General features: G+C 46.2%; 4 protein-coding genes across 5 annotated transcripts; 2 read left to right on the top strand and 2 right to left on the bottom strand.

Moving 5' to 3' along the window:
• The first annotated feature begins 399 nt into the window (after positions 1-399).
• On the top strand, positions 400-639 carry LOC119558009. Its single transcript, XM_037871118.1, has one exon. It carries the CDS (start codon positions 433-435, stop codon positions 637-639), a length of 207 nt encoding a protein of 68 aa, XP_037727046.1. The 5' UTR covers positions 400-432.
• Positions 640-1,394: 755 nt separating this feature from the next.
• LOC119555924 (probable histone-lysine N-methyltransferase CG1716) lies at positions 1,395-9,777 on the bottom strand. Its single transcript, XM_037867623.1, has 5 exons — positions 5,125-9,777; positions 3,316-5,052; positions 2,214-3,262; positions 1,995-2,157; positions 1,395-1,932 (listed from the first exon to the last, which is right to left on the bottom strand). The coding sequence occupies exons 1-5, from the start codon at positions 9,484-9,486 to the stop codon at positions 1,768-1,770; spliced, it is 7,476 nt and encodes a 2,491-aa protein (XP_037723551.1). The 5' UTR covers positions 9,487-9,777; the 3' UTR covers positions 1,395-1,767.
• Positions 9,778-10,469: 692 nt separating this feature from the next.
• On the top strand, positions 10,470-15,485 carry LOC119556439 (fatty acid hydroxylase domain-containing protein 2). 2 transcript variants are annotated; one of them, XM_037868673.1, is made up of 6 exons: positions 10,470-11,026; positions 11,088-11,239; positions 12,474-12,547; positions 14,312-14,487; positions 14,551-15,005; positions 15,110-15,485. In XM_037868673.1, exons 1-6 carry the CDS (start codon positions 10,817-10,819, stop codon positions 15,258-15,260), a joined length of 1,218 nt encoding a protein of 405 aa, XP_037724601.1. In that variant the 5' UTR covers positions 10,470-10,816; the 3' UTR covers positions 15,261-15,485. The 2 variants fall into 2 exon arrangements, with proteins under 2 accessions (XP_037724601.1, XP_037724600.1); XM_037868672.1 differs by having other exon boundaries at positions 10,471-11,026; positions 11,085-11,239.
• Positions 15,486-15,525: 40 nt separating this feature from the next.
• Positions 15,526-19,980, bottom strand: LOC119556440 (glutathione S-transferase theta-3). The gene is made up of 4 exons (XM_037868674.1): positions 19,706-19,980; positions 16,312-16,598; positions 16,116-16,251; positions 15,526-15,999 (listed from the first exon to the last, which is right to left on the bottom strand). The coding sequence occupies exons 1-4, from the start codon at positions 19,821-19,823 to the stop codon at positions 15,827-15,829; spliced, it is 714 nt and encodes a 237-aa protein (XP_037724602.1). The 5' UTR covers positions 19,824-19,980; the 3' UTR covers positions 15,526-15,826.
• Between the last annotated feature and the right edge of the window lie 787 nt (positions 19,981-20,767).

Genomic DNA, 20,767 nt, shown 5'->3' with positions numbered 1-20,767 from the left:
AAACATGTACTCTTTTAAAAATATTCAAAGTTATAGGTCTATTTTGGAAGATTTCGTTATTCGAGTGCATATTTGCTTAATGCTGGGAAACCGATTGCAAATTTTGAAATTCTAGGTATTCTGTAAATTCTTGCGTGATAATTTAATATTTTTCAATAATAATCATAACACAACAAAAAATATTATCATAATTTTGAAATAAAACACCCAAACCATTAATGTCGTTTTTATTTTTTCAATATACTTAACGTATAGGCTATTTAATAGGCTATTTCCACATACCATCTTCTTTGCTATACTTTAGAATGCGTTTTAATACAACACCTGTCACCTGTTGTTTTGTGGCTATAAATAGCTGGACGCTTTAAGCAGAATACAGTCACAATGCCGGAACAAATCCGGTGGCCGGGACTTCTGATTCTACTCCTTATTATGGTTGTAGTTATTCGGGGAGCCCTGGACGGATCCGGAAGATGTGGATCCTACGAGTGCCGTCTCAGCAACCCAATCTGTCGATGTGAGTCCTTCTGCCAGGAGTTCAGTCAGCGGTGCTGGAAATCCCCAACGGGCTGCCATTGTGCAAGGGGTTACGCCCGTGACGAACGTGGAAACTGTGTGCCCCTTATAATGTGTCCCTAAAACCGGATCAATAAATATTCAATAATTAGATTACATTTTACACCCTGGCAGAGGGTATTATAATTTTAGACAGTAGTCATCACGAGACGAATAACTTTAGCCATGTCCGTCTGTTCGCTTATAGGAAATCTAGACTTTCAGTTTAAAAGCTACATATCTGCAGAGAATCCTTCCCAAAAGTCTTCTTTCTATTGCAGGTACTATATAATTCGAAACGGGCCAGATCGTACAACTACATACATATATCCTATAGCTCCCAATGGTGCTCATATTCTCATCTAATATGGGATTAAGGTCTTTCTTAGTATTGCCAAATTATGAATTTAGTTTTATAAAATTTTGACAGACTATATCATAAGCTGCCATAGGATAGATAAAAAGAAATATTATAAAAAAAGATTGAAATTCAGTAAATTTATTACGTGGGTGAGGGGGGCCAAAATCTATAATGATTACGTAATATTATTAGTGTGTTCCATTTTTGCCAATGATATACAAATTTTGATTATTTTTAATATATACCCTTATACGCTTCCATCTAGAGCGAATATACTTGCCATCGCTTTTCTTTCCATGTGGGAATGTTTTCAGCACGCTAGTAGTAAGGAATAGGCTGTCCATTTATTACTAGGTCACAGTTTTGCTGATTCTTAAACCATCAAGTTAACATTTTATTCAACAAAAAAAATTGTTCACAGAACTCATTTAGCTGATATATGGATCTTTATTGCAAATTAATCGAAACTTCAATTTTATTTACTGTCATATTTTACTTTATTTTCCGTTAGCTTGAAAATAGCAAAGAAACTTACCTAAAAATGATTTACAATTATGATATTTTACCATTTATTCGCATTTACTTATAAGCCCCAGCTGTTATAATATTTTGTAGCTTCCATTCACTTTCCGTGTATGTAATAATGTTCTATCTCTTTCTAAGACGTTCTAGTTAAACTCAATTCAGGCGCTACCCACTTTGAGGGGTAGATCACCTACTAAGGGTGTAAATTCTTAACTAATGTGTACACTTAATGTAAAATTGTAGTTTAAGTTCCATGTGGGATTTGGTTCGGGTTCTGGTGCAGAAAAAGGGAATTTCTATTGCCCGTGGTTATTGGAGTTGGTGCGCTAATATATAGTGCTTTCTGCAGGTTTTCGGTACACTCGGCCCTTTTTTCGCATGTACTGGTTAATAAAGTCGTAGGATTTGTGCTTGACGGATTCCGTACAGGATAAGGGGTGGCCGGTCACGTCGCAATACTTCAATTCCTTGGTGGTAATATGGTGGCTTAGCTGCAGAAGGGAAATCGTTAGGTATAGCCAAACAAAGCAGGACACGGAATTTTATGACTCACCCTCTTAATCAAGAACTTGTAATCCTCGTCGCTAGTGATCCTGCCCAGTTGGCAGCTCTCCTTGCGATAGGGACGTAGAAAGTCGGCCACGTGCCCGCTAATTTCGAAACGAAATTTCTCATGGGCCTCGCGTCCGCTTATGGTGGTCAAAAGACTGTGAGAGCTAACACAACAAACATTAGAATATGCTCAAGTGGCGTAGACCAAAAGCAGACCCACCTTTTGCTCTTCTTGCTCCGGTGCTCCTGACGATGTTTTTTGACGTTTGGTGGCATTGGTAACTTGCGCTTGCTGCCTGATCCGCTCGCCTGTACCGCCTGACCGGCTGACTTGCCGAGGGCCGCCAGGGCGGCATGACTGGTGCTTGGCGCCAAATTAAGTGAATCCAGCTCCTCCACCTGCGCCACAGGCCCATCTGCGACGGGCTGCTCCGCAGCTAGAGCATCGAACGCGTCCTCGTCGGAAGAGTACAAATAGGCCTGGATGGGCAGCGAGCTGCTGGCGGAAGCATCTTCTGAATTGGCCGAAGAAGTCGGAAGGGAAGCTGTGGCAGTGGTAGGGACGTCGATCTTGCGTCGGCGGTAGAACTCCTTGCGTCGGCGGATCTTTTCCTTATTTTCTTTGTACTTTCGAGATTCTAGCTGGTTGTACAGGCGATCCTCATCCCTTCTTGGACTGATCACACGAATGGAGACCAGGCGACTGCGACGCAGCTCGCGGCGCTCCCGTACCTTGGCCTCGACGTATTGCGCCAGGGATTTGGAACTGAGCGAGCCCACGTAATCCATATCGACCTGGATCATCTCGGTGGCCAGGAGCGCGGGATCGATCTGAAGCTCATGAAGTGGTTGCTGCGTGGAATCCTCCTCCACCAGGGTCTGGAGGCGTTGTTCCGGACTGGGTGGCTCCCATTGCGATATTCGTTCGCGGAGATTGTAGTAGTAGATGTCGCCGTCGCTTGTCATCCGCCAGTGCCAGGCGGGCGGCAGGGGGTCCACTCCAGCTGGCAGCTTGTACTCCACGGCAGGAGGAGCCGACTGTCCACTGTCCATTTCGGGGGAGAGCAGCGCCTGCGACAGGAGCTCTGTGCGCTGCGGTGTTGGCACAGGCATATCCTCGTTGTTGAACCACTCACCAGTGTCAGCGTTCTGATAGTAGGGAAGCTGCTTGGGATCTGTGTTCAGATCCGCACCAAAGAACTCGCAGCGCAGCTCATGCTCCCGCCAATCCTCGCTGCAAACACGCTTCTCAGCCTCATCGAGGGCCACCTAGAAATCAAAGTAAATTATGGATCATATCATGCCCGGTTTTCTGTACTCACCTTCCTCTCGAACAGACTACGCCTCTGCTCCTTGGACAGCGTACGTCTTGGCTCAGTTGAGAACCCAGTGTCAGACCTTCGGCGACTGTCGTTCCTGGCCATACCGTCCGAGGATCCATTACTGCCCTTCGGTTGAGTGGTGATCGTACAAATCGTATTGTTCCCGCTCATGCGTATGGGTTTGCCAACTCGACTGCTGGTTGTGTCCCGGCGAAATCGATCCTGACGGAAGCGATCGTTGCTGCTCTCCCGCTCCCGTTGATCCTCCAGGGCGGTGCTCGCATGAACGTGCTTTTGCTGGCGATCCGCCTCCCGTTCATGCTCCTTCATCTGCTCGATTCGCTCGCGCTTGGGGATGCGGAAGATCTCAGGCAGAGCCTGCCATTTTTCGAGCAGGACCACCATACGTTTGTGTAGAGCCGCTTGCGTCTGGGCTTGGTCTCCATCTTCCACCGAAGGCTGCCGCTGCTCCAGATTGCTGCTCCACAGTTCGACACTCTGGTATACACGACTGTCCTTCAGCATGGTGCGATTTGGAATGGGTAGCGATTCAAGGGTGTCCAGCAAAGCCATTCGCAACTGGTTATCGTTGCCGTTCTCGCTTATCCAGGCATGTAGCAATCTCAAGCCGTGATAGTCCAAAAAGAGCCGGCGGCAGGGTAATTCCCCACGGGTGAGCACACCGAGGAGTTGAAGACGGGTCTGGAGCAACTTGGCGCGAACCATGCAGCGCGAAAAGCGGAGCGTATCGAGCTGGTTCTTCAGCCCGCTGCGACTGAGCAGTGAGAGTTCCTCCAGGACATCGGGATCCTCGAGCATTGCATGGAATTTGCTGACCTTTGGCTTCCTTGACGCCTTCTCTCCCGACCCTGAAGAACCGCAAGCAGTGGGTTTTAGCCAGCGGCCGGCTTTGTATTCCCGATCTTTGGGCTTGGGCTGCTGTTCCTTCCGCTTGCGATTGGTGGCCAAAGGTAACTTCACCTTGACCTTGGACTTGGTCTTTGCCTTGGGAGTCTTCCGTGGCTGGCCCTGCTCCTCCTCCGCCCCTGGCTCGGGCTCCAATTCCTCATCCTCCATGTCGACCTCACTGTCGCTGCTCACATCCAGTTGCTCCCCCTCATCGGAATCTGGCTCGCCTCCTATCCAGCCTCTACAGTTGACTGCCTCGCAGTAGCAACGCTGTGCATCTCTGCCGTATCTCTGATACTGGTAATCGAATGTGATCTCCTCACCAGCTTGAATCGGCTTTACGCTGAAGAAGCCAATTCGCAGCTCTCCGTTTACCGTCCACTTTTGGGTCTCTGCATTCGGGTCACAGCTGTGGTTAATGTACCTTGAAATGTTTCCCTTTGAGGTGGCATCAATTATGGCCTCTCCTCGCAAGGCCATGAAATAGTAGTGACGCTTGCGATCCTTCGAATACAGATGCTGTCGTCGCTCAAACTCCTCACTATCGATTACCTCTCCCACATACTCCATGATGAATTCGCCCGGCGGGATTTGCAGTTCCGCCGTAATGCCGCATCCCTTCTTCTCCGTGCGGAATACGCGACATGGCCAGCACTGGTGCTGCTGGAAGCGCTTGTTCGTGCACCGCTGGCCATTGGTGCACAGTGGCCCGCACTCGATCATCAGCATCCGGTTGATGCAGCCGGCACCGCAGCTCAGATGACCCTGAGCCTCCTCGTCGCCAGTAAGAAAACAGTCGCATTGCATTTCCGCATTTTCCTGACTTACCTGGGGACAAGAATAGTGGATTGAATGAATTGCTACTATTGGTTTGGATTGTGGACCCTAAGGTGGACTCACCTGCCTGGCGCACCGGTAGTAGTTCTCCCTCAACGCCTGGAAGGTGTTGAGCCCCTCGCTGCGCAGAAACTGCTCGTTTATGGCCTCGATATTTGCTAGCTCAGCCAGCTGCTCGTCCATGCTGATCGGTGCCAATGCCATGCTGGCCACGCCTCTTCCCTGGCTGGCCCGCGGTCCCTGCGGCTTCTGCTTTATACGGTGGGAGCGTCGCACACCTCCACTGCTACTTTCCTGAGGAAGATTGGTGTTGGAGGCGGGATCCTCTGGGTTGGACTGCGTCGGTGAAGGAGAAGGTGTTGTGGCCGGGGTCTCTATATTAGCCACTCGTTGCGCAAACTCATCTTCCTCGGCATCCTGGTCTCGTTTGACGTCTTCCTGTCCCTCCTCCCGTTGATCTTCCTCAACTTTGTAATCGCGCTTGAGAAGATTTACTCCGTCTTCGATAAATTTGGCAATATCTCTGAGGGGATTGGGTGCCTCCAGTTCCGGTGAAGCTTGCACATCCCAGCGTCGCATCTTGCTACCCGAAGATGTGGACTCGGACGACTCAGTCTCCATAAGAGCGGCATGTAGGGACTCTGCGGTTTTTTGGGCTTTCTTTTTTGGGGCTCCCTGAGAAGCACTGGAACTGGAGTCCAAGGAATTATGGCGACTCATCGATTCCTTGCCAGCCTTTCTGCCCCTCTTTTTGCCAGATAATCGCAGAAGGGTGTCATGCAGAGGATTCGCGGAAGCCTTGGGATGCATCGAAAAGCGACGCTTGGTCAGCGGAACAGGAGTGGCGGTCTCAGCTTGACGATCCTCGCAGATTGTGTTTCGGCGCAGATCCAACTTAGCGCCACTGGCCAGCTCAGGGGAGGCTGTCTTGGGTCGATTTCGTTTCGAAGAGGAATCCGATGAGGTGGAAACAGGCGAACTGGCGGCCAATTCTTCCATTGGTGGGCTGCTGCCTCTGAGATCTTTAGCTTCCTCACAGATCGTGCTGCGCCTCGCACTCAGCTTCTTTTTGGCCTTCGATCGCTTCATCTTGCCAACCGGGGTGATCACTTGGGTTGAGTCAGAGCTCGGAGAGCTATTCCTGTCCTGCTTGGGTGAAACTTCGTAAATGGTGTTCCGGCGTAAACTGGCCTTGCCTCCCAGCGGCTTCTTTTGGCCAGGGGCCGGCGTGGAGGCATTGGGAATGGGTGAGTGCACCTTGGCTGGTACTTTCTTCTGCTTTTTCTTGCTCTTCTCCTCAAGACGCATCTGGGCATTGGCCTTGTCCATTGCCTTGAACATGGCATCACATTCAACGAAGCCTGGAGAGAATTTCTCCTTAGATTTGCTGGAAGATGGAGTAAAGTACTCGGTGAGCAACTTCTTTGCTGCCTGTTCCTCTTTGGGCGCCTCTGCAGCTGAAACTGATGATTCGGTGGTTGTTGCATGGTCTGGTGTGGATTTCGAGATCTCTGGCGGTTGAGATTCTGGTATTGGCTTAGTTGTCTCCTTCTCCAAGGGAACAACTTCTGGTGGGATTTTAATGCTTTCTTTCTTAGGAGTTAAATCGGTTGTGGAATTATCCAGTTCCTCCATCGCTGATGAACTAACATTTAATGCTGATTTCTCCTTTTCAATTTCCTTCTTTGTAGCGGCTTCTTTTTGGCATTTGGCAGCCTCTTTTTGTTTTCCAGGATTCATTTCTGGTAAAGATTTTTTTATATTCGTTTCCTTCTCGAATGCATCTAATGTTAAGGATTTTACTGCGTCTTTTTGCTTTTTAAGAGTAATTTCTGAGGGGGATTTCTCAGAATCCTTATCATTTTTAAGCAAAACTTCTGAGGAGGTTTTTTCCAGCTCAATGGGTGAAGAATTCCTAGCTTCGGTCTCTCTTTTAGCTACAGCTGCTAGTGAGGATTTAGCTGGGACTTCTAATGGTACCGATAACGACTTCTCAGCTTCTTTATCCTTTTTGGCAGTAGAGTCTGTGAGCGATTTCTTGCGCACCTTCTTCTCTTCCAAAGCAGTTTTCTTTTGCTCCAGTTCGATTTTGGCTTGCTTCTTTCCTGTCACAGCGGATTTTTTCTGCTCCTGCTCCTGTTTACTTCCTCTAATTTCTGACGGGGATTTTGGCCCTCCCGCACCACTAGTGGTTTTCGCTTCTGCTGGAACCGCATCTATCTTATCTTCCTTAGCTGACTCAGTCTTCAATGCAGAAATTTCAGCAGGGGACTCAGTTTCCTCCATATCATCTTTCGACTTTTTTATAGTTGGCAGTGACGACTGAACGCCTGGTACTCCTCGAATTTCTTCGTTTTCAGTGTTACGGTCCGGGATTACCTTCTGAGACACCTCGGTGTCGACTTCTGTTTGCGGAATACGTATAGACTCTGGAATAGCTTCCGTTGATTTCGAATGCTCTGAGCTTTCGGGGTCGGGTATATCTTCCCCCGCCTGCTTTCGATGAGCTTCCTCTTTCGGCTCCGGCTCTTTCTCCACTTTTGTAGTCGGTTTATTTTCCGCTAAGACAAGTACTGCAGGTGGTTTCGTTTCTGCAATTGATTTTTTAACCAGTTTCTCTACGGGCTGTACATCTACGGCGCTCGCTGCCTGTGTTTCAGTAATCCCTTCTGCCTTGGGAACAGCTTTTGTTACCAAATCTGATTTTGGTGCACCTTTGGTGACCAATTTCGACGTCGAAGCAGTTTTGGTAACCAATACTACCTTTGGTACAACTTCAGTTTCTTTTTTAGGTTCTGGGACGGCTTCTATCAAGTTTGGAGCGATCTTAGCAGACTCTGAGATTTCCTTCTCTGGCTCTGGTGTGACTGTCTTGGCCTCTGGTGTCTCTAAAACAACTTCAATGACAAATTCCTGTTTTTTAGGCATTACATCCTGCTCCTGTAGAGATTCGGTCGCGGCTACCACATCCGCCACCTCCATGTGCTCAATGTTGGGGGACTGGGAAGGCAAAGGCTCCGGCTGACTAAGACTGTCCTCAATTAGATGTATCAGCACATGCTGTTCCTCTTGGTCCTGCGACTCCTCCGCTTCCAGGATCTGCTTGCTGCTCTCGGCGGCTATCTCGGCGAATGTCTCCTCGAGAGTTTTTCCTTGCCGGCTGCTGCCCCGAGCCTGCGCGGATCGCCTGCTGCGCCGAGGAGCTGGAGAGGTTGACTCTGCTTCCGGTTCTCCTTGCGGTGGAGTGGTTCTCTCTGCTGCCGGATCCTCCTCCTCCTCGGCTTCGTCGTCCGCCGACCAAAGGCTGGGCGGACCACTGATCACCTCTACCATAATCTCGTCAAGATCTTGTTCCGGATCGGGAGTTTGACCCTCCTTGGCCACCTCGATGTCTATGTCGACCAGAGCCCGTGGCTCCGGAGATTCCTCTTCCTGCTTCTCCTGCGGCTTGGGACTTTCGGTTTCGATCTCGATGAATATGATTTGCGAATCGGAGTCGGAGTTTTCCTGCGCAATGACCATACGGGACAACTTCTCCTCCTGCTCCGGCTGCTCGTCCAATGCATTCTCGTCCTGCAGTGCTGGCGGCTCGACTTCCGGCGACGAAGACGATGGCGAGTTGCCGGAGTCAGAGGACTCTTGCCTGCGGGACAGATTCAAGCGCTTGAGAGACACCCGCAGCTTGGACTTGGGCTTCCGTTTGGCAAAGCCAGCTGCCTCGCCGCTGTCGCCACTGCTGCTCGTGGTGGAATTGATCGTGCTGGTGGTGGAATTGGTGTCCGAGTCGGAGCAGCTGGGACCGATGGCGGATGGAGTGGCCGCCACCGCAGGCTGGCTCTTTCGGGGACGTCCACGCTTGCGGGCGGCCACCACTGGCAGGCTGGCCAGCGTCTGGACGGGATTGCCAGACGCCGGTTCGCTGGTCACTTGGGCCACAATCAAGCTCTGGGTGGGCCTGGGCTTGGCGAAGATCTCCAGGGCGGGCGGTGCCGGAGGTGGCGGCAGCGATTGCTGACTGCTCTCGAACATGGAGAACAAACGGCTCACGGACACAGGGGCGGATGAGGATGAGGCGGCGGCTGCGGCTGCGGCGGACGTGGATGCGGATGTGGATGCTCCAGTCGGCCCCGATGAGCCGAGGCTGGGATTAGAGTCGATGCGTGCCTCGATCTGGATCTTGTGCGCCTTGCGGTTCTTGTTGAGCAAATCGCGTACGTCGAACTTGATGATCTTCTTGCGCGAACTGCGACGACACTCGTTCTGGCCGCCATCTGGATCCTCTGGCGGAGTTGGAGACGCATCTGCCTCCATGGGCGGCTGATTAGGGGGCGGGGTGGGTGTGGACGTAGCTATTTTCGGCGGCCGACCCCGTCCGCGGCCACGTGACGCAACTGCAGCCGGATTGCTGGGAGTAGACTCCTCCATTTCGGATGAATTACGTGCGTAAGGGAGGGCCAGGGGAGCAGCTCAGAGCGAGTACGAACAAACAAGTTTCTTTTGGGGGGCAGCGTGTTGCGATGTGTTTTAGGTTTGCGCAATAGGTTTTTTCTGGGCCATCTCAAAAAGGTGGGGGAAAATTACAGTTAGCTCTCTAACTTTCTAACTGCACTTGCTGCACACTCACAAGCATCTTGGCACACCGACACGAACGCACTGGTAAACACAGACACATCCTTCGATATTTTTGCTGCCCGTCTTCTCTATTCTTATCGTATTGTTTATGTGCTTGTGACACTACATGTAGTTGAGGGTATTCATTAGAGGATACAACATTAAATTGTTGAGGGCATTCATGCGATTACAAAATAACATGACCACACTATATGTCTATATTGGCAAAAATGCTGCATTTTTCGTTGACAATAATATATTAAGCTAGGAGAACTTAACTTCATTTCAGCTTTTATTATATTAGATTGAAAGTTGTAAATTCACAAATATCTTTTGGCTTGTATACAAGAGGATCTTAAATAAAATCAGAAAATAACTATTATATAGTATAGTATAGTACGGAAAATCTAAATATAGTTCCAAGACTTTCGGATCGAAAAAGTAAAAATTTAAAAAAACTATTATTCGAACACTTTTACTACAAAAGTCAATAAATAATTGGGTAATTGTTCAACCGCAGCTTTTCCTGTGGACACTTTGCTATTTAATTTGCGGAGATTTTTTCTTTCCCAGCCTAATTTCAGGATCCTTGTATCTTGGGGCCTGGAGACGACCTATTAGGCCCTGTGACTTGACATTCATAATGATGGTGGAATCATGCTATTGTGTAAGTGCTATCGATGGCGTTCTCGAACGCACATGTTCGATAGATTGTCGTGACTCGTGAGGGGTTAACAAGTCTATAGGTAAACTTTGAAATAAATCGATATCAATTGGTCCAATTGTCCAGCATAGTATGACCGTACATACAAACACAAATATTTTTGTAACAGAGTGAGATTAAAAAATAAACGTTCGTCCTAAGTTCGAGTCGCAGAGTTAACAAAAAACGATAATAATTTATGCAATTTATGTGTGGTATTATAGACGTCTCAAGCGGTTGATTTAAATCCGAAGTATTTTTGCCGCCAGAGCTGGCAAATAGAAAAATCGAAATGCGTTAAATGTCAAGGACAACGGAAAAGCCACAACAAAAGGAAAAACAGTAACGCGAGCGAGAGAGAGAGCGAGCGAGCAACAACTGGGAAAGTTTTGAAGGAAAGTAGGAAAATTGCTGCGAAGCAAGTGAGGAACAGCCGAAAACATGTCGAATCCCTTGCACGGAAGGCCGCCAAATAGTTCGGGCTCCTCGTCCGCTTCCGCTTCCTCCTCCTCCTCCCTGTCCGCCTCCTCTCCGATTTCGGTGACCGTGCAGCCCGGAAATGGTGGCCACAACTCCTCATCCTCCACATCGGGCGGTGGCATCCTCAAGGACAAGGTGGGACTGCCGCCGGTCTACCTCAATCTCAATGATGTAAGCCTGCTGTCTCCTCGCCCCCGCTGACTAATCCCCGCCATGTCCTCCTCTGCAGCAGGCCAAGGATCAGTCCTCGTCCTCCTGCTCCCCGCTGCAGCACTGGGACGACACCCGCACCGCCGACGTCTGGCTGTCCTCGCTGCACAGCGTCATCTTCATCATCACCTGCGCCCTGGCCGCATTCATTCTGTTCCGCAACGTGCTCACCTGGTAAATATCCGGGTTCCGTGGGGCTCTGATTTCGGGGGCATTCAACTTATCACCCAGATTGTTAGCTTACATGGTATAGAGATAGCGGCCAACTCATTGTAGGTTTTGTCTTAATGCTACTTTTTAGGTATATTATAAAGAGAATAAGCTAATACATTTTTAATTTATTCCAAGAGTTTACGATATTATCAAGATAGATTAACTTTTTAAATGCAACTTACATATATGGGATACATTTAGTGTTGGGAAGTACCTTGATGCATACCCAGGTACTATTGTTTAGCAATGCTATTCAGAGCTTTCCATTCCTAGGTATTGATTTTCATTACCGTATGTTTTAGGGCAGTTTATGAATTATTTAAAAAATAATAGTTGATTTAAGATTTTAAAATATGAATTAAATATGTAAAGTAAATATGGTTACCATTATAACAAATATTTTCTACCTAGATTTTAATATTCTCGAATTAAATAACGCAATTTAGTCCAAATATTTAGTATGACATTTTTTTATTCAATATGCAGATATTTATTTTTACTACTCCGTTTTTATCAGTGTACCTTTAACTAGGTAATTTATAAAATGTTTACCTTACCTAGGTATTTACTTTCGCAAATACCTTGTCCCTCACCGAGGAGGCCATTATGCATAGATTTGTTACTTTTTTCGGCCCCATACAAATCGACGCGCCGTGGAAAACGTACATAGATTGTATAAAAGTTGCATTTATGATAACTAGTCAGTTTTACTTAAAGGTTCGTTTAGCCCGAGCTGTTTTAAAATTAAAAGATCCCAAATATTTAGGGAAAATGTACGTAAACATCAATATAAGTTTACCCCCTGTATAAGTTTTAAATCTATCATAACAAATTTGATCAATATTTAATAGATGCAGAATAGATTTCTGGGGGACAGATAACCTAGAAAGGGTATTCCAAGCTTTGGTGCACGTGGGAAGACTTTCTTTCTACTCTCTCTCTCGCTGTCTCTCGTTTTTGGAGAGAACCTGGAATTGAGCTTAGCTTGATTCTGCGAGCTGCGCTTTTCCACACGATCCAGAGATCGCAATGGCCAGTTGACTTTGCGACGCACAGCAGCGAAGACTAAGTGCGCAGAGAAAGCGAGGGAAGAGAGCGAAGAATCGGGAGAAAGCCAATTGTAGTAGAATCAGAACACACAGGGGGTGCAAGCCATGGAGGATAAATTCATCGAGGTTTCTTATATCTACGCCAGGCATCTGCAGAGCTTTTGGGGCGCCTCCGGGGACTTCTGGCAGTCGCAGTGGGACAAATTCATCGACTCGTTCGGTAAGTAAATCCAAAAACAGGAGGAAAAGAATGGAGAAATTAACAGGTAAATGCTGAGGGGACGGGGGCCATACAAAACTAAACTTTGCTCCTCTCTTTGTGCCTGTGTGATATTGTGCAAATTGCAATTCCTGACCACTGGCAGCAACAAAATGTCAACATCAACTGTTTTGTTTACTAATTTCAACGCACAGACACACAGATGCAGATACAAAGAGACACTTGCAAAATATACAGATACAAACGCAGGGAAAAGTGCTGCCAATTAGGCAAAATGAATCGCCGCGTTACTCATTCGAATTTGAATTCTTCGTCAAACAAATGTGTAGAATACATAGCCCCCAATCTGGGATAGATTTCTGTAAAATACCACCTTCATTTTATTTAGCCAGAACAAATATTTATGCATTGCACAATGGGCTCAATGTTCTGGGCTCTTTGCGATGAACTTCGGTTAACTAATATTGATCGAGCTCAAAGTCGGATGCTGAATGCAGGGTTCATAGGCTCATTATATTGCATTTTCCTTATATAATTTACAATTTACAATTCGCACCCCCTTATTGCGTTTAAATTATTCTTAAAGCCATTTATCTTTATGGGTTTGTTTACCAGCTTATTTTTATAGCAGTTAAGACTTATCTTAAGCTGATGATTTGTAATGTCGGTTAAAATTTCAGTGTTAATATATGTAGGTATATACATATAGACGATTTTTTTCCAAACATTCCACATCTTATTTTATGTTGGAATTTGTGTTCTAATACATATACATATATTTTTAATAAATACATATATATTATTATAGCATTCGGTTCCGTATTATTATTATTATTTATTGTTTTAGGCTTCCTAACGCTACAAGTTCTAAAACTTATAAATTACAGCGCTAGTCACAACTGGTAAACATATTTAAATTTGGACAAAATTGGTTCTTAAATCTAATGACATACATTGTTACATTTATTGTTGAACATTTAGATAAATAGAAATGAAGTTAAATCGAAATTAAAAAAAAACTAAGGAAAAGGTTTTGGGGATAAGTCGCAATGTTAAAATAGGATAATATACCTTATAGTAGACTGGAACTGCTATTTTTTAGGTGTGAGAGAAGTTTTGTCTTAAATTGTGTTGCGCTCCTAGTTTCTTTTATGTAGTTGGGAAGCTCGTTCCACGTTCTAATCGCATTTATAAAAAATTGTCTATTTCGATTAAAATTTGTTTTTAATAAATACATATATATTATTATAGCATTCGGTTCCATAGTTCTGAAGAAACAAAATTTTCTCAAAATCGCGAAATGACTTGTGCCCATAAATAGCACACCTTTGAATTAATTTAATTAATTTAATTTAATAATTAATTATAAACTAATTTTTAATTTTAATTTAATTAAACGTAGCTCCAAAAATTGCAGGTAACTTCAGTTTGGTTTTGTACATTTTCTGTCTTCTTCATTTTGCGCGGGGGTATTGACTTCATTTCTCCTAGAAAGATTGTAGATTTAGGACTAATAACTGGACTACCAGGTACCAGGTACTCAAATTCTAATTTCAAGTAAAATAAAACTGTGGAATTTTACCTCTATTGGCGCGGCCCGCGGCAAGAATATTCTCTATAGGGTCCGGAAACTCTTCGTCCTAACTGTCATATACTTTCCGACGAATACAAAATACCCTTTTAATCTAGAGTAACGGGTATAACTATATTTTTGATACTCTTGACGTTTACCAATGGATATTACAACACAATTGTATTTTCCAGGCGACGAGCCCATGGTTTTGTGGGTCTTTGGCACTACTATTTTCACGATGATCGTTTACTGGACCGTGGGCACACTGTACACATTCATGGACCTGACCAACCGGCCCGCCTGTCTGCGCAAATACAAGATCCAGCCGGGAACCAACGAGCCCGTGGAAGTGCGTCGGCTGCTAAAGGTTTGGAATCGATCGCTCAAGAAATCGATATATAATTGACCTCACGGCTGACCCCCATTTTAGGTGATCTGGTGCGTGGTCTGCAACCAAATATTCGTGGGCATACCCCTGGCCTACGCCAGCTACAGGCTAATGGAGATCCGCGGTCTGAGCGACATTCGCGACCTGCCCACTTTTCACTGGGTCTGCTTCGAGCTGACGGTGTGCATCCTGATGGAGGAGCTGGGATTCTACTACTCGCACCGCCTGCTGCACCACAAGCACATCTACAAGTACATACACAAGCAGCACCACGAGTGGACGGCCCCCATCTCGGTGACGGCCATCTATTGCCATCCCATTGAGCACATCTTCAGCAACCTTCTGCCGCCCTTCCTCGGCGTCTTTCTGATGGGCAGCCATGTGGCCACCGCGTGGCTGTGGTTCGCCCTGGCCATCCTGTCCACGCTGAACGCCCACTCCGGCTACCACCTGCCGTTCTTTCCCAGTCCCGAGGCACACGACTTTCACCATCTGAAGTAAGTAACAAATATCTATTTCTGATAGTGAAAATTACCCTTGAAAGGGTTGATAGTCCTCATACTGATTTAAAACTATTTTACTTCTACTTCCCGCCCGACAGATTCAACAACTGCTTCGGTGTGCTGGGCGTTCTGGACCGCCTCCATGGCACCGATTCCCTTTTCCGTGCCACCAAGTCGTATGCGCGGCACATTATGATGCTGAGCTTTAAGCCGCCTCGCGACGCCTTCCCAGATCCGACGATGAAGTGAGCCGGAAAAGTTCTCTTGTGCACGGCAGCAGGCATTTCTCTATCTGTGTATACAAATTTTAATTGTGATATGGCAAGGCAGATCCTATTTTGTACACCTCAAATGTAGACGTTGTGCAGACCCCTAGAATCCCGCACACGCGAGCACCGCTCCCAGAGCGAATACCCCACAAAAATGTTAATCGAGCCGAATAAAGCGTAAATGTACATGTGTAGCCAAAAGTGACGATGTTGGGTGTTCTATATGCGAAGGAAAGGCGCTGGTCTAACAATCATAAGCGTACTTTAATACGTATAATTAAGATACATATTTAACAACTAGGTTCTAATAATATATGTAAGGTTTACTTGTAGCTATGATAGGACAACGGGGAAACAAATGAGCAATAGTAGGGACAAATTTTGAAAAAAAAAAAGGAAAGAGTGTTAAAACTTATCGGCTAGGAAGAGCAAATATAATCACAAATATTAAATACGTCACGGGCAAAAAAAAGGGGTTAAATAGTCGATTGTCTTAGGCAACTAAACAAGATTTGTGGACGGTCCCAGGCTGGACGGGTCCCTCGGCTATTGCTTCACCGCCTGGGCCACGCCCTGCTGCTGCCCACTGCCACTGCCCTTCAGCTTGGTCTCGAACTCCCCGAGCACCTCCTTGTAGTGGGGGCCCAGCTCCTCGCGCACCGTCTCGTACCAGCGGGCCAACTTGTTGCGGTTCTGGAAGGTATTGTAGCCAATGGACTCTGCAATGTGGAGGGAGAATGCGTTAATACCAGGCGATAATGGATGGAGTTCTCAGTTGTAAAACACCATCTTATTGTATATTTTAGGATCTCTTCGGATGGCCTTGGGCACTCACTTGGCTGGTCGATCTCGCAGATGGCGCTGAGGTCCGCAAAGGAGATGTTGTCGCCAAGCATGAATTTGCGGGAGTTGAGGAACAGCTGCTCGAACTCGTTGAGCGTGTGCTCCAGCTGCTTGCCGGCGAGATTCACCTGGAATTCCCAGACACAGGGTTTAGATGGAGCGTACAGAAAGGGATCGGGATCACCTACCGCATTATCGGCGGGCCGGGTCTTCTGCAGATAGGGCACCAGCCATTTCTGCTGGAAATACTCCGTGGTGGCCACGCCCATGTTGGTCTGCTGCCAGGCCAGGTACTCATCGATCCGGCTGCGACCGAGATGGCGACGTGGATACCAGTGCTCCGGCACTAGCTTCTCGCGGGCCAGGTGCCGGAAGATGGCCACGTTCTCGGACAGCTGATAGCCGTGATCTGTGATCGCAGGCAGCTTGCGGAACCGGTTCACGTTGTCCCGGAACTCGCCAGTCAAGTGCTCGCCTGGAAAGGGAAAGGGGCGAACCGGTGAGATAATGATATGGCCGCAAAAAAATAATCCATACTTATATCTTATAACATCACAACAGGTATTTTGCATCTACATCTCGAATGGGTTAAAATGTATTTAATAGGGATATGTATATTACGCTTTTCCAAAGTTATGATACGATGTCTAGACTTTAAATTAAATATTTCCCCAATTTGTTCTGTCTAAAAACAGGGTCATGACAAACTTACGAGTATGTTTCGTATTCACGTGTTCCGATCGGTAGATCGCCTGATCCTAACGTGATATTGCTACTCGGCAACAGGTGCCGAATCACGGGCCGAATTTTAGAACCGATAACGATAAGGGGATTGGAAGAAATATTGCCCTCAAAAGGGGGCGTGTCTGGCTAACGAAAGGCAAAGTCATTACCAATGTCACCAGTTTGCCCACCAAGGTCATCGGGGGAGTGGAATGGAAGTTTCGATAAAAAGGGTTTGGCTGGGAAATAGTGCGGCACTTGCGGGGCCTCCGGCTCTAAAAATACCCGCTGTGAGTCGGAATCTGATGGGCGCACAAACAAATTAAGTGCCTCCACCCACTCCACGCCATCCCATCATGATTTGGGTGGTGCGAATAAACAAAGAAATTAACTGAGCATTTCATGGAAACCTAATTGATTAGTCAGCAGCAGTGGCAGACTGTGATTCCCGACATCAGCTGATTAAATTCGAAATGGCAGCGGCAATTTTTCAATTTTATAATTGCCGTCATTTGGAAAATTAAAGCGGAACATGATGGCCCTATCCGATCCAAAGGGCGATTCGTGAGAGATTCGTGATTGACTGACTTATCAAGATGTGAAGTGGCTGGCCCACTGATCGCAATAAAAAGCAACCGGGAAACATGGGAGCACATCAATCTAGATGGCGTAAGCCAATTAAACAATGTTTGTTATCCCTTGTAGCTTATTATTCCTAATCTTCCACAAACATCTTATAGGGTTGCCTATGCAAACGGGTTATTAAGCACTAATATTTGTGAGTTTCGAAAACAGTTTATCCTCGCCGATAATTTCTCTCAAGTAACACTGTTGGCCTGATCAACCAAGCCCGTACAACCTGCTCTGATCTCCAAGAACTCAGTATCTAAGCCATAGATTGCATTAGCAATCGGTACAAACACTTTTAGAAAGGAATAAAAAGTGCATACCAATCCAGGGTTAAAAATACCAACTGATGGCCACTAAAGTAACCTCATATGACCTCTAGTAACTCAGCTTACAGGCCACAGACTGCTTTGCAAATCGCTAGGGCCACTCGTAGATAAATATCAGGTGGCCATACTAAATTGGGTTAGAAAATATCAATTTTTATGGTGTCAATAGCCCAATCAAAAGCTTTATTCGATTCCCACTTGATCCGAATTGCAGTTCGGGCTCGTAAACTCTCGACCAGATTAGATTCCTTGCGTCATGCTCGGGCGGCATGAAAACCGGGTGAGCGGCGCAGAAACACTAGCGCATATCTACAACTACTGAAAGTGCTTGCCCCCGCATCGGAGTCTTTAACCTCCACAAGGTTGTCTTGTTGTCTTGTCTCCCCACGATGCAGCAGCGACGACTCTGATTTCTAAGCTAACTAACTGCTCGCAGCGCTCTCGGCGTCTCTCCGGAGTGCGAAGTCCAAGTGGCAGAAAAAAAAAAAGCGGGCCTGTCTGGGAATCCGACGCATAGAGGAGTGGAAAGCTCTCCTTGGGATTAGCATACAAAACAGAGTTCGTATCCCCCGGTATCCAATGCGGATATTAATTAATCAGATACTGCGGTTGACTGACGTCAACCGAGAAATGCAAGCCCGACCAGATATCATCCATATATCGTGATCATATATGCAGCCGTTAATGGGCCCCTGTCTCTGATGGCTGGAGATTGCATCCCCGCATCAATTCTGCACTTTATGACGTTTCTGCAACCTTGACCAAGTGGAAAACGAACAAGTCGCAGAAGTGTGAGACCCCGCGCTCCTCTTCATGGGGCCTACGCGGTCTTCAAAAAGTGCTAAGCGCACGCGCAGCTCAGCAAAGAGCCCATAAAAAACATCAGAAGATAGGGGACAACAAAGCACAAAGGCTAAGTAAAGAAAAACAAACTAGCGAAGAAATCAGTAAATCTGTACGAAAAATTGATAAGTGTCCCAGTTTGGCAAGCAGGTGATAAATCCAGCGCAAAGATCGGTTATAGACTCCCGAAGAGTAAACACGATCAAAGTGCACTCTGGTTTTTGGGTACAGTCGAGCTCAGATAACAGGAACTCAATCGAAACTTAGCGAACTTCTTATACGATTTTAGTTAATCAATACTTTGGGACTAGTATGTTCTTATATTCTAAAGATATGTTTAAATATTTCGATGTTTTGAATTTATGCATTAAATTCAAAGCCATTTGACTTGATATTATGTTCGACTGCTTGTTTTCACAGTGGCTTTGGTTCACTAGCAGGCGATAGAGCGTAAATAAAAAGCGATTAAGGGGTTCTTCGGGCTGCCCCAGTGGGTTAGGATTAACAATAAACACGTTCAAAGTGCAACGCTAAAATATGCCCATTTCTCAAATATAGGTTTATATGTGTGTTTCTTACTCGCATTTAAGGAAACCTCACGTTTGAGCAATGTTAACAAATTCCTTAATCTATTACTTTTAAAACCATCATGTTTGCGTTATACTGCTAAATCAAATAATTATTATGATCTATGTTCTACATTTATAAATACGTTTTAAGATTAGGTGACATTTTTCCATTAATGATTGTCCCAAGTGCGATGATAGCCCACTTTCGCCTTGGAAACTTTTCGGTTAAATTGTGGAATTTTTAACGAGCGGAAAATTTATTTGGAAATTTCCAGTCGAGTCGAAAATATTGAAAACGAAGAGCGAACAAAGGGCAGCATAGATGCATAGGAATGTGTGACGACACTCCGCGGGTCGGGTCGCCCTATAGACTCTATAGATGTGTGTGCCACCGGGCACGTACTCACTACTCAATACTCACTACTCACTACTTACTACTCACTACTCATTACTAACCACTCACTACTCACTACTCACTAATTACTACTCACCTTTGAGCATCGAAATGGGAATGGCCTCGAAGGGGATTTTGGAAGCCTCCAAAAGGATGTAGAGCGCCCGGCTCGATTGGTTCAGGAAGTCGAAGTAGAACTTGAGTGGCTGCGACATCTCGAAGGCTGTGCTGTGTGCGAGTGACTAGTCTCAGTTGCTCTGTGGACCTGGGGACCGATTAAGAAAGCACTTCAAAACCCAACTCAATCCAAATTCGAAATTCCAGATTCGAAACTGTGGTCGTGATCGCTGGGAACCGGACTGCTGGACTTTTGCTGCTAGACTGAGCTCGCAGCGCCGTCGCCGCGACATTTTAAACGCAGTGGCCGGCGTCGACGTCGACTGCGCGGTGGTTTGGTGGCTGGGGTGGGGGGGTTTTGGGGCGCATTCATTAAATGCGCCGCAAAAACAAGCCAGCAGCGGGGCGGCAGAGCGATCACAACAAGATGCTAACGAAAAAAAGCGAACACAAAAACAAAAACAGAGACAAAAAAGACCGGCTTCTTGTTCATACATTGCATATGGCCCCCATTGCCGCTGCCCTGCTCCGCCTCTGCTGGCGCTGCTGCTACTCTTCTGTTGAGATCGGCACACTGCGACTGCATTCGCACCTCAAAAGAGGGTGTGGCCCCCCGCGAAAGATCGCTGAATATCTGAAACGACCTATGGTAACTCGGGTGTTAGGTTTCGGATCGTGGTGAAAATCACTAGCAGCTCTCAGTGCAGATTTTTCAGATTGTATACCTAAAATGATACCGAAAATCACATAAATACAATGGTTGCAAGCAGTTTGAATTGTCCCAAAGATCATTTTAAAACCCCATTAAAACTAGATAATTCGCTTTCATTAGTTTAAGGTTTAGCGTGTTAATCTTAAGCTCTTTCCAAGACGAAAAACCAAATGTATTGAAAAATAAAATATAGATAGTTTATCCAAGCAAAGAAGTTACTAATACCTGTTATAAACTTTAACCTCAGCTCAATTTATTATACGTATGTATAAACTTCGGAAGATCTTAGAACATAAGGATTCTTTTAAAATATCAATCCGCAGATTTGGG

This window comes from Drosophila subpulchrella, chromosome X (genome assembly GCF_014743375.2).
Source record: "Drosophila subpulchrella strain 33 F10 #4 breed RU33 chromosome X, RU_Dsub_v1.1 Primary Assembly, whole genome shotgun sequence".
In the NCBI taxonomy this organism is placed as follows: domain Eukaryota; kingdom Metazoa; phylum Arthropoda; class Insecta; order Diptera; family Drosophilidae; genus Drosophila; species Drosophila subpulchrella.
The sequence above is the reverse complement of the archived record's forward strand: the minus strand, read 5'-3'. Positions and strand labels throughout refer to the sequence as shown.